We start from the raw sequence: 14,083 nt of genomic DNA on the forward strand, positions 1-14,083 counted from the left end.
AGATCTGTATACAATAACTTTGTTTATTTTTATTAAATAATTGTTTTGATATATTATAAACGTTATTCTTTTCCAATAGGGTGTATTACTATGTTTTTCGAGATGATTTACGCACATCATTTTGGATATATGTTCTAAATCTATATCTAAATCACATGCAATCACCATGCTATTGTACTTTTGGGACTATATTTTATTTTGTTGTAATATAATCTGTATGTATAATTGATCTTTGAAAGTTTTCTCCGTTTTGCAATCTTAACTTCAAAAGACTGTACTTTTCAGAAAGTCAAAAAAGACGAGAGAAAACAATACCAAAAATTGGGGCTTTTTTTATTACTGAAATCACCTTTTACATTTTAAAAAATTCATGTCTGATGACTTGTGCATGCATTAATATGATGTTGTAATTGTACAATGTACGCTAGATGGCAGCGCGATCCAGACATTTTTGAGTTGGAGAGGTAGTGAGCCTGCAGAAACCCTGATACAAAAAAGCCGGAATCCCCATGCAAATTCTCAGCAACTTCACATGATTTTGAATTACTGTCATTATTAAGACATAATGTGACACCAGCTCAGTGATTGTGGAGACTATATGACCTCAGTAATTTTTGAATATTGCGTATTGCTCCGTCTAATTTTAGAGATTTTCGGCCGCAGGCACGGCATCCCGTTTGTATAACACACTGATTTTATGCACCATTCTTCTTATTGACATTTTTTTTCCCTTCATAAGCTCGTTTGAACTAAATTGTAAGTTTTAATCAGTGAGACAGTGCTGATTACAGACGAGGATGTACCGCAATGCGCACGCCAAAGACAAAACAACGTGCGAAAACATAAATACACTGCTAACCAATAATGGCATACCTTAATTTTATAATAAAGATACCGGTCCCAGACAAACCATTTTGAAACTTTGGGGAATTTCTGTGACAGAGTGCCCCTTTCGCCGCTGCGCATGTTTTTGGTTTATTTGTCGTGCGTAAAAGCTTTGTCCCCCTTGCCTTTACCCCGCTTTTTCTGCTATTCTATTCAGGGTTTCTTCCTCTTTTTGGTGACAATAGACGGCCCATACTAATCAGGTTTCAAAGTAAATAGCAGCGCGGGGCGAGCTCAATGTAAATTGTGCCTGTCAGAGCCCCCCAGCCCCTTCAGTCGTGGATGGCAACACTGCAAAAAATATCCATCCTCAGACGTCACTCAGTTCACATTGAGTCTGGGAATCTAACATTTACCAAAACAGGAGACTTGGTCTTCCGTCGGGCGAGATGTTTCCACTTGTTTCCAACGTCAATCGACTCATCACCGTAAATTGTATTACTTCGGCCGTTGATTTCTGAAGGAATCTCCCCGTATATTCTGCATCATTTCAAGCTATTGACTTCAAAAAAGAAACCTACAAACGACTTGGATTGTGATTGGAAACAAGTGGAATTCTGCAAACTGCACTTGCATGTTGTTCTACTGTGTTTTCAGCAAAAAATAACATTTTAAGATTTGAACACGAGACCCGATGACTTGTCGGAATGGACATTTTTTGCAGTGAACGAACGGAGGGGGACTCTAACCAATGGAGAGAAAGAGAGGGCTTGGCTATAACCTTAGCCTCCCATTTTCTCTCTCTCCCTATCTCCCCCCTCTCCTCCTCTCCTCCTCCTCTATGCAGGGCTCTGGCCAGTCAGTCGCCTTTGATTATCAGTCTCCAGCAGCCCCTCTCTTGGCTCCTTGACATGAGCACCATATAAGGCGCAGCGATCTCCATAGAAACGTGTCAGTTTCAATAGTAGTGTCAAAGTTCACTATATACAGACATTCGCGCAGATCCCCCGTTTCGGAAACATTGCTCTGCTGGTCCTCTCGTTTAAGCGCATTCATTTTTGGGTCTCTCCTTCTTCTTGCATATTCTATTAGTTGTTGGTGTTGGTCTTCTTTTTTTTTTATCTTTTCTCATCGTATCTCCATTCCTCCTGCTGGAGAGAGGTGAAACTATACATGGGCACTTCATTCGGCGACGCGGTTTTCTTTCGCTGCTGGGCGAGATGATGAGGTTTATTTAAGAATATAGATGTAAAAATCCAGCTCTTCAGTTTTTCCTCCCCTCCTATACGGCGAAGACGGGAGTGTAAAGGAGCAAGGGGAAGAAAAGAGAAAGGAATTTATCTCCGCAGCACTTTGGATCGCGTGTCTTTCCAGCAAAAGGTTTTTTTACTCGTTCCTGCGTCCATGTGAATCGCCCCTGCCTTTCCTTTGTGGCTATTTTATATCAAACTGCAATTTGTTACGTCTGGACTCGGGCTTTCCTACAAGATTAGGGATTCCTGAATGGCTGACTGCAATTTACCTTGGAACTGGCCTCCCGATACTTGCATATCCTGATCGGGTGCCTATTGAATCGCCTCCTGTATTTTGAATGTATTGATCGCGTTGTACTCCCCTTCTCACCCCATATGAGATTGCGTTCTCCGATTTGACTTTGCACTGCCCCGTCTTTTGAGATCTCATTTTTCCCCCTCTACGCTTCATAAACACCGGCGATCATTTCGCTTTATAGCACTTTCAGGGGGCGAGATATGGCAATGGTAGTTAGCGTCTGGCGAGATCCGCAGGAAGACGTGGCCGGAGGACCTCCGAGCGGCCCCAACCCAGCAGCGCAGCCGGCGAGGGAGCAGCAGCAGGCGGCGTCGGCGGCTCCGCACACTCCGCAGACCCCCAGCCAGCCTGGTCCCCCGTCCACACCGGGGACCGCTGGGGACAAGGGGAGTCAAAATTCCGGACAGAGTCAGCATATCGAATGTGTGGTTTGCGGAGACAAATCGAGCGGCAAACACTACGGCCAGTTCACCTGCGAGGGATGCAAAAGTTTCTTCAAGAGGAGTGTACGGAGGAACTTAACATACTCATGTCGTGCCAACAGGAACTGTCCCATTGACCAGCACCACCGAAATCAGTGCCAATACTGCCGGCTGAAGAAGTGTTTAAAAGTGGGAATGCGGCGGGAAGGTGAATATTTATTTTAAAACCCACTCATGATTACTCATCCTAGTAGCAGACGAATAGGGCTGCCATGTTGCATTAATGTTACAGGCTATATGGCTGGGCATACTGCAGTCTCCATCCATGTTTTTTACAGGGATGTTTGCATGAATGATTAGTCTCCCTGTCTATGTGAGAGAGGGGTAAAAGGCCAGTGCAGTCACAGCAGCTATGCTTGTGAATGCAGGTCGCCTGAACAAAGCGGCTCGTTTAGCTGACTATTTTATATTGTTTTTCTTGCAGTCCAAATTGTAGTACTGTCAAGCAAAGTCATTCGGTCCAACAGGCCTATTTTACGTACAGGTTTTAGAGCAGAAGAAGGACTGTGTGTCTGTGCCTGTATGTATGTTGGTCTGTCTGTCTGTCTGCGTGTGTGTGCTGTGTGTGTGTGTGTGTGTGTGTGTGTGTGTGTGTGTGTGTGTGTGTGTACAGTGTGCAAGGCTAATAGTCCCTTCTATGCATCTTGCTAATTTATAATTGTACAGTAGGGTTCGTAAGCTGTCTGTGTGAATGTAAAATGAACAAACTACAAACCCACGTCTCCCTCGAGCTCCTTATGCTGACTAGACAGCTCAGACACACTGAATAATGCCGCTGAAGTTGTTCATGGCTCATTGTTTTGCCTGATGCATTAGGCTACAGGCCGTGTAACTTTCCTCTCTATGTCAAGTGTTTTATTCCAATTCATGCAAACATCTCTCATGTTAAATCTGCTATTTGCAGTACACATTGCAAACCCATGTATAATGTACACCGAGTGACATTCATATTTTATTTTTAATCTGAAACAATAGCTGAAATCCCTTTTTTCCCAGCTGACCTATTGATGTGGGTAAAATGTGAAAATGTAATTGCATTTAACAGTAATTATCAATCATATTTGTAATATATTTGGCCACAATTAATAATTATTAATCTAAACAAAAACCCACTTAAATATAATGGTAAAATAATATAAGTAGGCTACTGCATGCATTATTCAATTACGCTTTGAAATACTCACAATAGTATATGTGTTAAATGTACTTTTAGATAACAGAAAATATGTGTGTTTGCTGTATAAAAGTAATTTTTATTTTGCATACAGTACATGTAGCGTTCATCCCTAAATACAAATGCAAACAGTGTGAAGGTTGAGGGATACAGCACATCTGTTTTGATGAGATGTTTATGCTGTCGATAGAATAATCTCTGGAATAGTGTAGTATTACAGACAGTATACACTAGTCAATATGTTTTGAAAAGCGTACTGAATTTTGATTTCAGTGCATGTCGTTTTGCTGAGAAGAAACAGGCTAGCTGTAGCTTGCTTGACGGTGGTAATGCTCATGAACAATGTTTATCAGTCCTGGATGCACATTTCCTCTTTTTCTCTTTCTTTTTGTCAGCGGTTCAGCGAGGACGAATGCCTCCAACCCAGCCCAACCCAGGCCAGTACGCGCTGACGAATGGGGACCCTCTGAATGGCCATTGCTATCTGTCCGGATACATCTCGTTATTGCTGCGGGCCGAGCCCTACCCGACGTCCCGGTACGGGAGCCAGTGCATGCAGCCCAACAATATCATGGGCATCGAGAACATCTGCGAGCTGGCGGCTCGCTTGCTCTTCAGCGCCGTGGAGTGGGCGAGAAACATCCCTTTCTTTCCCGACCTGCAGATCACCGACCAGGTGTCCCTTCTCAGGCTGACTTGGAGCGAGTTGTTTGTGCTTAACGCAGCCCAGTGCTCCATGCCACTGCATGTGGCCCCTCTGCTCGCCGCGGCGGGCCTCCACGCCTCCCCGATGTCCGCGGACCGCGTCGTGGCTTTCATGGATCACATCCGGATCTTCCAGGAGCAAGTGGAGAAGCTTAAGACCCTGCACGTAGACTCGGCAGAGTACAGCTGCCTCAAGGCCATCGTGCTTTTTACATCAGGTGGGTGTCCAACATGTCACATAGGAACATGTCTATAATCAAAAGAGGCCTAGTTGCAGTAATGTTACTGGGAGAGAGGCTCGTAGGGCGAAACACTTTGGCATCAAGAATATGGCTGTCAAGCGTAGGCTGGTCACAAATCTGAGTTTACGAGATGTTTGTGTTGCCGATGGAATAGGTATTTTGTCAACAGCTTGCTACATATCTACTAACATGCATTCCCATGTCAGTTGTAGCCGCAGCATAAGACGTGTAAACAAAGCCAGATTGAGAGAGCACATCAAGTTTTTTTTTGTGTGTGTGTGTGTGTGTGACACTCAGTTCGGTGCTTTTTAAAATTGGACATAGTTGACAATCTCATATATGTAAATATTTTATAATTGTTGAGTTTGAGCCGAGACAGAGATTGTAGGTTCGTGTCCATAAATTTTGGAACAGGTGTCAAATAATTGAGCGTAAAGATGAAATAGTCTATGACTGGGTGATATATGACAGCTGATGCATTTATGAGTGTTGGTGCATGCTTTTATCCTTGTTTTGCGTGCACAAACACATGTCTTGGTTGGGGTGGGGGGTGCAGGAAATAATCCTTAGCAGGCTGAGATCAAAAAAGATGAATGAAGTTGACTCATGTGTCAGTGCATCGCTTCTGTAGGACACAGAGCAGCACTGCTGTATAGATTGTTTGTAGGTTCGTCTTAGCTGACCTATTAATTTTCATAGTTATTGAGGATAGTTTATCTTGTCGCACACGCTTTGAAAAGTTATCAGCAGCAATTTTCAAAAGTAACCTACATTGTTGATAGCTTAATTGATGGCTGACTAGGGCAAGGTCCTAAAGGTCCTCATTTACTCTCTGTGCGTAATTTAGATGCTATTTTGGAGTTGGTTGTGTACGCTTGGTGCCATTAGCACTGCTATATTAAGGAGCCTGGTGATGATGGGAAGTAAAAGGAAAGTCTAAACTCACTTACAGGCCCCAAAGTACTTCTGCACTTACCTCAAAGTTCTGACCTCATTGTCTCATATTTGACGCATTACAAAATTCTTTAACATAGTTGTATATATCCTATAATTGGACACGTTCGTGATGGAATATTCAGTTTTACTGTGGTATTCAGATTTAGATTTATATTGAAATATTTCCCAATTTCAATATCCTTAGAAAGCGTCATAACTCCATTTTATATTGAGTCGTTACACTTGTCTTCTGGCACAATTCAATAATTATTGTTTATTATTTACTTAACATCACAGGGATGTACAACAGCATATATGAACTTCTCTTAATTTTTTTAAATTATATTATATACAATTGTTGATCAGTTCTCCCATACTATATTAAAATGTGTGTATAAAGGAACAATAACCTGTGTATAATCAGGTTCTAAATTCTCCAAACTCTTGTTTAAGTTTGAGTGCTCACCAAACTTGTAAATAGGAACTCAGAGATTACATTCCAAGATACTAAACCACCTTCAACTTTCAATTTTCCTTTTTTTTTTGGCGAATATGACATTACCACATTGGGATTTTTAGTTTCAGGAACCATAATAACTACTTTTCACTTATGGGGGTTTGGCAACTAGGTTAATTTGACACGCTAAAATTTAAAGGCATACTGAGAGGTAAATCTATGTTTTAACACAAATAAATAGGTATTTGCCTCAGTTACCGTACTTTAGTAATGTGGCATCCTGTTGGAATCGCTTTACCGTGTGCACTGACATATTTGAACATGTTTTCCTGCACAGCTTTTCACTAATTCACCCCAGATTACCCAGAGAAACTTCATACACACATTAACATCCTACATGTTTTCTAACAGATCAGTTAGTTGGGTTGATAGGCTACAACTGGTGTTGGCTATAACAAGTCATGTGGCACTTTGCCAAGACCAGCGTGGATTGTTTGCCTTTAATAACGCCAGACTTGTCAGTATTTGATGCATAAATAACGGTGGCCAAGCTAAACTATTTCACCACAGTTCAGGATCATTGTCTTACATTAACTCCTTATCCACACGTGCACACTGCAGTGTGTGCCTTTGCTAAACCCACCACAGAAATCGTCGTTTGAAAATCTGGAAGCTATCTGCTCCCATGTCTTAGTCGACTGAGGTAGTGGGGTGCAGGGTTGCAGTCAGGCCTAATGGAGAACTATGGGATGTCTTTGACCAGCTTTCTCTTGACGCATACATTCAATTGTAGCCTATTCCTTGCAATGCTCTGAACTCTCTGTGTCGCTGCACTGCAACATGCATGCCACGTATTAGACAGTTTACAAGAAATTCCCAAAATGTAATTAATTTCCACCTCATTGATTGCTGTAGATTTTAAAAGGGACACTCAGCGTTAATCCAAAGGGATTTGCATACATGGGGCTCTGACCGGCCGGACTAAGGTCACAGTAAATCACCCCGAGATCTCAGCGGTGCCCCCGGGTTCACAAGGTTATTGTGTCTGGCCATAGTGAGTTATAGCACTGAGAAATCACGAATAGGCTTAAAAGCCTCTGTCCGGCGTTTAATGTATTGAAAACTAAAGCTGTCTTTCGTGTGTAGTTTTTACAAAAGCACAATACAGAATCTTTTAAAGACAGCCTAGACTCCACGTGGGACCATATATGCCAGCTATTATGCTGCTTGCGTTTACAGCACTTCATAAGCAGTAGAACACGCAGGCTTGGGCCGTGTGGAAAACAGTTATCTTTATAACAGGCTAAAACACTGCACAACACGAACAAGCCTTATATGCCTTTGTCTATGCTTAACTCTGGCTTCATAAGCCACCAGTGAGCACCAAACAAACGCCTGCGTTGTTGCACAGACTCATTTTTCTAACATTTTATGTCGCGTCTGCATGATTATTGACTTCACCTCTTCTAATAAATTTGATTGCTTCCAGCGGCCTGTCCTATAGGCTCCATCAAAAAAACAGGCCAAGAGTGGTCTATGGAGAGAAGAGCGGCGAAATGACTTAACAGCTTACTGCAGAGTAATTAGGTCACATTACATCCAGTGTAATTTCAGATTCATCAGCTCCGTTTATGTTTCCTTATACTTGAATCCCCTGAGTCCAGATATCAAGGGCAGCGACCTTTAGGCCAGTACCCTACCTATCGCCTTTGCTCCATTGCCCCATCACTTATTCCTCTACACACTTACAACACTGTTTCCATGACATTTAGCTCCATTTTCTTGTTGATTGTTGCAAGAGCAGGCAGATCCTCCTCCAGTGAGTTGTGCATCCCCTACTCCTGCAGAAAGCCCCTTGTTTATTCTGTATGACAGTCCCACTCGCTCAGTGTGATGTAGCATGTTTGGCCAGTGTGTTTTTTCATTCCACTTTGTCAATAACGCGTAAGGGCTGATGTTGAATGATAACCAGAGTGCTTTTGCAGGACATAAATTGGGTAGGCTATGGCAAGGTGTGCACTTGCCAAAGCTAAGCCCACTTGAGGCTAAAATTGACCATGTTCATATTTTTTTACAGAAATTTTTAAGCGAATTTGTCAGCAATGTAATTTGAGTTCTATGCACTTCAAATAAATATAATGAAAAAGTGATAATGTGCAGTTAATGTCACTGTTTCTGTAAGCTGTGTGTGCTTCTCTGCAAGCTTGGTGACCTGGAGAGTCTGATATATTTTAGTCTGATATAGTCTGATCTATTTTAATAATATAATATTTTTATTGTTTCACTTGTTCCTCGAAATGTTCAAGTTTAACAGCAAAATACTATCGGATTCGGGGACTTTCCCACAACATGTTGTACCTTGGGGTTTTAGAAACGTGATGAGCCTAACCACTGTTTTTTTTGTTGGGGGGGTGTTTCTTAGACGCTTGCGGTCTGTCGGACGCTGCTCACATCGAGAGCCTACAGGAGAAATCCCAGTGCGCCCTGGAGGAGTACGTCAGGAGCCAGTACCCGAACCAGCCCAGCCGCTTTGGGAAGCTCCTGCTGCGGCTGCCCTCTCTGCGCACCGTCTCATCGTCGGTAATCGAGCAGCTGTTCTTCGTCCGCTTGGTAGGTAAAACTCCTATTGAAACCCTCATCAGGGATATGCTATTATCCGGGAGCAGCTTCAACTGGCCTTACATGTCCATCCAATGATCCTTATATGAAAGTGGAAAAAAAGAGAGGGAAAAAGGACCAAAATTCAGCACCCCTCACCCCATCCTCCTTCAAGAAGACTATATATAGGACCTTTTCTGAGAAACTTGGAAGACATTACTTTTTTTCTGTCTTCTGGGACTGATATGGAATACATTATGTACAGAAAAATATTGGAACTGGACTTTACACCTGTGTAAATCCACCCTCATCTTCAAGAACAATACTCTTCATTTTGTAAAATACTAGTCTTTATTTTCCTTTTTTTGTAAAAAAAAAAAAAAAAAATACAAATAAAATGAAAAACATCATATGCGCAGTAAGAAAAAAGAATCAAGACTTAGCGGGAAAATAATGTTTCCAAGCAATTATAAGAATTGTCCTGTGTCTATGTACCTCTCTGTTTTGTATTTTTTCTGGTTCTAAACCAGGGTTTCTGTGATTCTATACTAATAATTTTTTGATATAACCTTTTGCTTCTTATAATGAGTGCGATATATGTTGTCGAAGCTATGTTCTCCAAGAATTAAAATTGAAGTGAGAATTTAAAAACAGAAAAATAAAGAAATTTAGACAAATAAGAAACAGTCTAATCGCTATGACAATATCACCACTGATGGTTGAACTTTTTTCCCAATTGATACGATGGACCTGCAACAGCAGCCAACTGACCTCCAGGACATTTTTACTGAGAGGACGTCTGGGGTGCCTTTCCCCGGGCCATGAGTGCGTGTGGAGTCGATCATCAGTCAAAGAGGAGAGACATGAAAATCAAAAGCACTTTTAATATATCATTTCAAATACATTTTGTTTGTTTCGTCTTGAAAATTTTCATTGTTTCTTGAATTTTATTGGTTGTTGCCTTCAATTTGCTTACTCCATGATGCAGCTTTTTGCAGAAGGGTCGGTTGATGAAGTTGTGTGATGGTGACTGTACTATTAAAAAAAAGAAATAGGCAACGATGTCTCATTCTCAAGCATTTTCCTGGATGCAAATGTCAACATGCCCGGGCTTATTTTAAACCACATGAGGGAATCTGTTGTCTCTGTGCGCTCCTGGTTCCTAAAAGAAAAGCGCAAGTGCAGCATACAGTTACTGATTCACTATCCTGCATTGCCATTAAACGGAAACGTAATTCTGAATACACTGTTTGCCTATAATACACATATCAGTGAAAACGAGACGATACACGGGATTAAGTGTGGTAATTACACTATGGGTGCATACCTTACATTTTAACAGACCCACTGACATAACTGGCAATGTGAACACAAAGGAGGGGAAGGCTATACGTGAGGAACTACAGCAGTGAGCACTCTGCCAGCCTGTGAGCGCATTAATGTTTAATATTTTTCCCAGACAGCAAGGAAAGCCTGCGCACCACACAGAGCCACCTCCATCCTACCTCCCGTGGCTTAATCAAGGTGATTCCTCACAAACCAAACAATATGCCCCTCTCCCTCGTCCTTAAAAACTCTGCCTTGATAGTGCATGCCTCAATATTGATGTGGGCGTCATTTGGCAAAAGGGTTAGGCCCCGCTGCAAAGCTGCTGTGATATGCGTGATCAATCTGGAAAATGTATTTTACAGCATGTAAGCCAGTCGATAGGAACACCAAGTGTGATGCATTGTGTGGGAATAGAGAGGACGAAGGAGAAGGGAGAAAGAGAGAGAGAGAGAGTGAAAGGGGTAGAGAGACTATGTAGCCAGTGCAGAGACAAACGAGAGGGGAAACGTGTGAGAAGGAAGGCGTGTGTGTGTGTGTGTGTGTGTGTGAGACAGAAAGAGATGTGGCCTTGGTTTGCCTGATACATTCAGAATGTAATGAGTACATCGATAAGTCCTCAGTGTGTTAGATGGGTTACAGAGAGTTTCTGTCCTTGCATTGGTCTGTCTCTGTATGTGCGTTCCCTCCTTTTTTGTCTCCATATAATCCAAAAATGACACAGGAAGCCCAGTTATGGACCTAGATCGACCCTTACTGTCATTACTGCGTTACACTCACACCTAGAGTGATAAAATGCGATAAACTGGAAGGCGTTATGAAGAAGCCTTTTGGTGCGACAATTATTATATTTGCCTATTAGCCCCCCCCCCCCCCCCCCCCCCCCCCCCCCCCCCCACACACACACACACACCCTTCATCACCAGACGTGTTGCTTGTGTGCCATATTGCCCACATCTTCATCTGCTGACTGGCAGTGATGAGGGACAGGACAGGAGCCGAACTGCATGTAGCACGTTGCTATGTCTGAATTTGATATCGCCATATTTGTTATCTGCCTTATAGGGGGAGGTGCATTTTTGCCTGTGGTGTATTTGTTTGTATTTCCTGTCTCGTTCAAAGGCTACAATATTGAGGTATTAATTAGTTCGCTCTCATGCTGGAATGATGCTAAAGCCTATGTTGTGTTTTAGGCTGTCCTCAAATGCTCTCTCACAGGGATACAGTTTTCATTCTAATGATTAATGTCTGTTCAGGTATATTGTACTACTTATTAGCTCCTAATCGACCTGTGTGTAGCACTGGGTCAGTTGTCAGAAGCCTTGTTGTTGCCTAAGCTACTGTACAAGCATAAATGTGATATTTCTTCAGGCTTGATCGGTGCTTCCTTATTGTGGATATGATTCTCCCGGAGCTTTAGATCAGGTGAAAGTTGCAGAATAAATAAGCTGATTGGGCCTTTCCTTTCTGCTGGAGGTGGAATGTGGTGAATCTAACCAAAAATGAATAATAGACACACATAACCAACAGCCTCTAAAACGCAGCCCTAAAAACAGATAATTACCTAAGCAGTGGAATTATTTAGATTGCTTGCCTTTAACTGGTGTTTTTTTTAATAATCCAGAAGATCGTTTCCTGGACAAGGAGGAAGACTTCATGTGAGAATATCTTTTTGTTTTTCAAAGAGAATGGCTATGACTTCACCATGGCCATCACAACAGTCCAGGTCGTTTTTGTTTTATGTAGCTCTGGACTAAATTGTTTGCCAGGTTATTAAACGCAGCTTTCAGCTGGTTGTCTCCACATAATGTATTCTAAATCCCTCTAGAATAGCTATCTTTTATCCTCTTGCTGTGAGCATTCGGTTATACAAGTGTTACACTACAGGCTATATAAAGCAATAGTTCAAAAACAGATGAAATGGTGGCATGTGTTCCTAATTAACGTTTCTGTGTATGCAAAACAAGCAAAACACGAAGACTCCAGGAAAAGTGATATTTTCTATTTGCGGATGTGGACCATTTTTGACAGAAGCTCAAATTAGTATATTAGGCAACACTTCAAATATTGAAATAATAAGCTTCAAATATCAGCTATATTTTAATTATTTTTAAACCAGACCTTTTTTCATCACATTTCTTATTAATACTTATATTTAATTAAATAAAAGCAAAGGTAAACGTACGAAGTGCACTAAGAGAGAAGTAGGCTAAATGCACTGTCAGAGTGGACTATAGCTGCGGTGGGTAAGGGAGATGGATATGTGGCACACTGTGGGCCCCATTTGTGTCTCTGTAATTTCGGAAACTCCGGTTACCAAAGTGTTACTACGAAATGAGTTAAATAACCATTTACCTTTGTCTGGATTCATTCATCAAACCACAAGTGGAGGACTCCTAACACGGGGGGGCTATTTGTTTGCTTTACACAAGCAGCTGGGTGCGATTTCACGTTTGAGATATCTGTCTGAAAGCGAAACATTTATTATCCTAAGTTGTCAGCGAACCTATTTCTCCAAAACCCTCAATGCAAGCCAATGGTTTTATGCAGCAGTGGAAATGTCCTATTGGCGTTACACGTCACTTCATTTCATTTATAGTAGCCTAGTTTTCCCGGTCACATTTGACAAATACTGTTGTTTCAGACAATAACAATTTCCAAATAGCGGCTGCGTGTATGAATGGGGGGGGGGGGCTCTGAAGTATGACACGGCTTATTTCTCATATTGTCTTGTGCGTAAAAATGATGACAACACAGGCCAACAAGTGCTTCGCCGTGTCTGCCACGCACCTCATTCACACACGCTTGCAAAATGGCTGGGGACGAGGACAAATGTCCAAAATTAAATGGGTTCCCCTGAGATGTTTGCGCTGTATCTCAGCAAACAGCCTGAGTTTGTTGTTGTTTGACTACACAGTCAATGGAGAGACGCATATCTTATGATTATAGTGTGCTGTTCTGAGATCTGTCCGCGGACCTCATAGGCAACCTTTAAGCCATGGATCAAATCCAGCCCTACGGGGTATAAAGTATTCCTAGTTGTGAATGTAGCATAAGGGGACGCCTCCCGGGGACGCCTCCCCGCGACCGTGTGTTGTGTGTGTGTGCGCGCAAATTTGTCACGATTATCAAAACTGTGTGTAGGCTATATATATATATATATATATACACACACACACATATATATATATGAGGTCTTTCTGTTTGTGTGTATGCGGGCGCGTTCTTTGCATGTCCGTGCATAAAAGCGTGTATCTACCAGCGTGCGTACGCGTGTGTGTGCGCGCTACTGGCCGAGAGAGAGAGGTGGTTGTGAGAAAGCCCGGATCGCTGTGTAAGCGGATCCCTTTGTGTTGATTTAGGAAGACGTTTGCTGTATATAACGTTCAAGGCTGATAATATCATTGCCTGGCCAGATAAATAAAGCATTGGCCAAAACCATCGGGTCAGCTATCGATCCGCTTTTTCTCCCTTAGAGAGAGAGACAGAGAGAGAGAGAGAGAGCGAAAGAAGGAGAGGGAGGGGGTGGACAGGAGGAGGGGGTTTGAGAAAGAGAGGGAGAAAAAAAAGGGAGAGAGACCTCACTCATTAGCATTCCACAGCCATGGACTAAACGCTGACAACTAACAGAGATATCCAGCTCTACACCACTGCATGCATTTTCCCCCCTTTGTCTTCTTCCCCTGGCCCTTCATTTCCAGCGGACAGATCTCTCGTCACAGCCAACACATTTTTATTTATGCCTTCTCCACTCTTTTTGCACGAATGGACCCCGTGCACAAGAGAG

The 14,083-nt window shown here is 42.3% G+C and overlaps 1 protein-coding gene across 2 annotated transcripts; it reads left to right on the plus strand.

The window, feature by feature from the left end:
• The first annotated feature begins 1,712 nt into the window (after nt 1-1,712).
• nr2f1a (nuclear receptor subfamily 2, group F, member 1a) lies at nt 1,713-10,029 on the plus strand. 2 transcript variants are annotated; one of them, XM_046034605.1, is made up of 3 exons: nt 1,713-3,006; nt 4,431-4,955; nt 8,795-10,029. In XM_046034605.1, the coding sequence occupies exons 1-3, from the start codon at nt 2,577-2,579 to the stop codon at nt 9,067-9,069; spliced, it is 1,230 nt and encodes a 409-aa protein (XP_045890561.1). In that variant the 5' UTR covers nt 1,713-2,576; the 3' UTR covers nt 9,070-10,029. The 2 variants fall into 2 exon arrangements, with proteins under 2 accessions (XP_045890561.1, XP_045890560.1); XM_046034604.1 differs by having other exon boundaries at nt 1,714-3,006; nt 4,428-4,955.
• Nucleotides 10,030-14,083: the final 4,054 nt, after the last annotated feature.

This window comes from Micropterus dolomieu, linkage group LG21 (assembly GCF_021292245.1).
Source record: "Micropterus dolomieu isolate WLL.071019.BEF.003 ecotype Adirondacks linkage group LG21, ASM2129224v1, whole genome shotgun sequence".
NCBI classification, from domain to species: Eukaryota; Metazoa; Chordata; class Actinopteri; order Centrarchiformes; family Centrarchidae; genus Micropterus; species Micropterus dolomieu.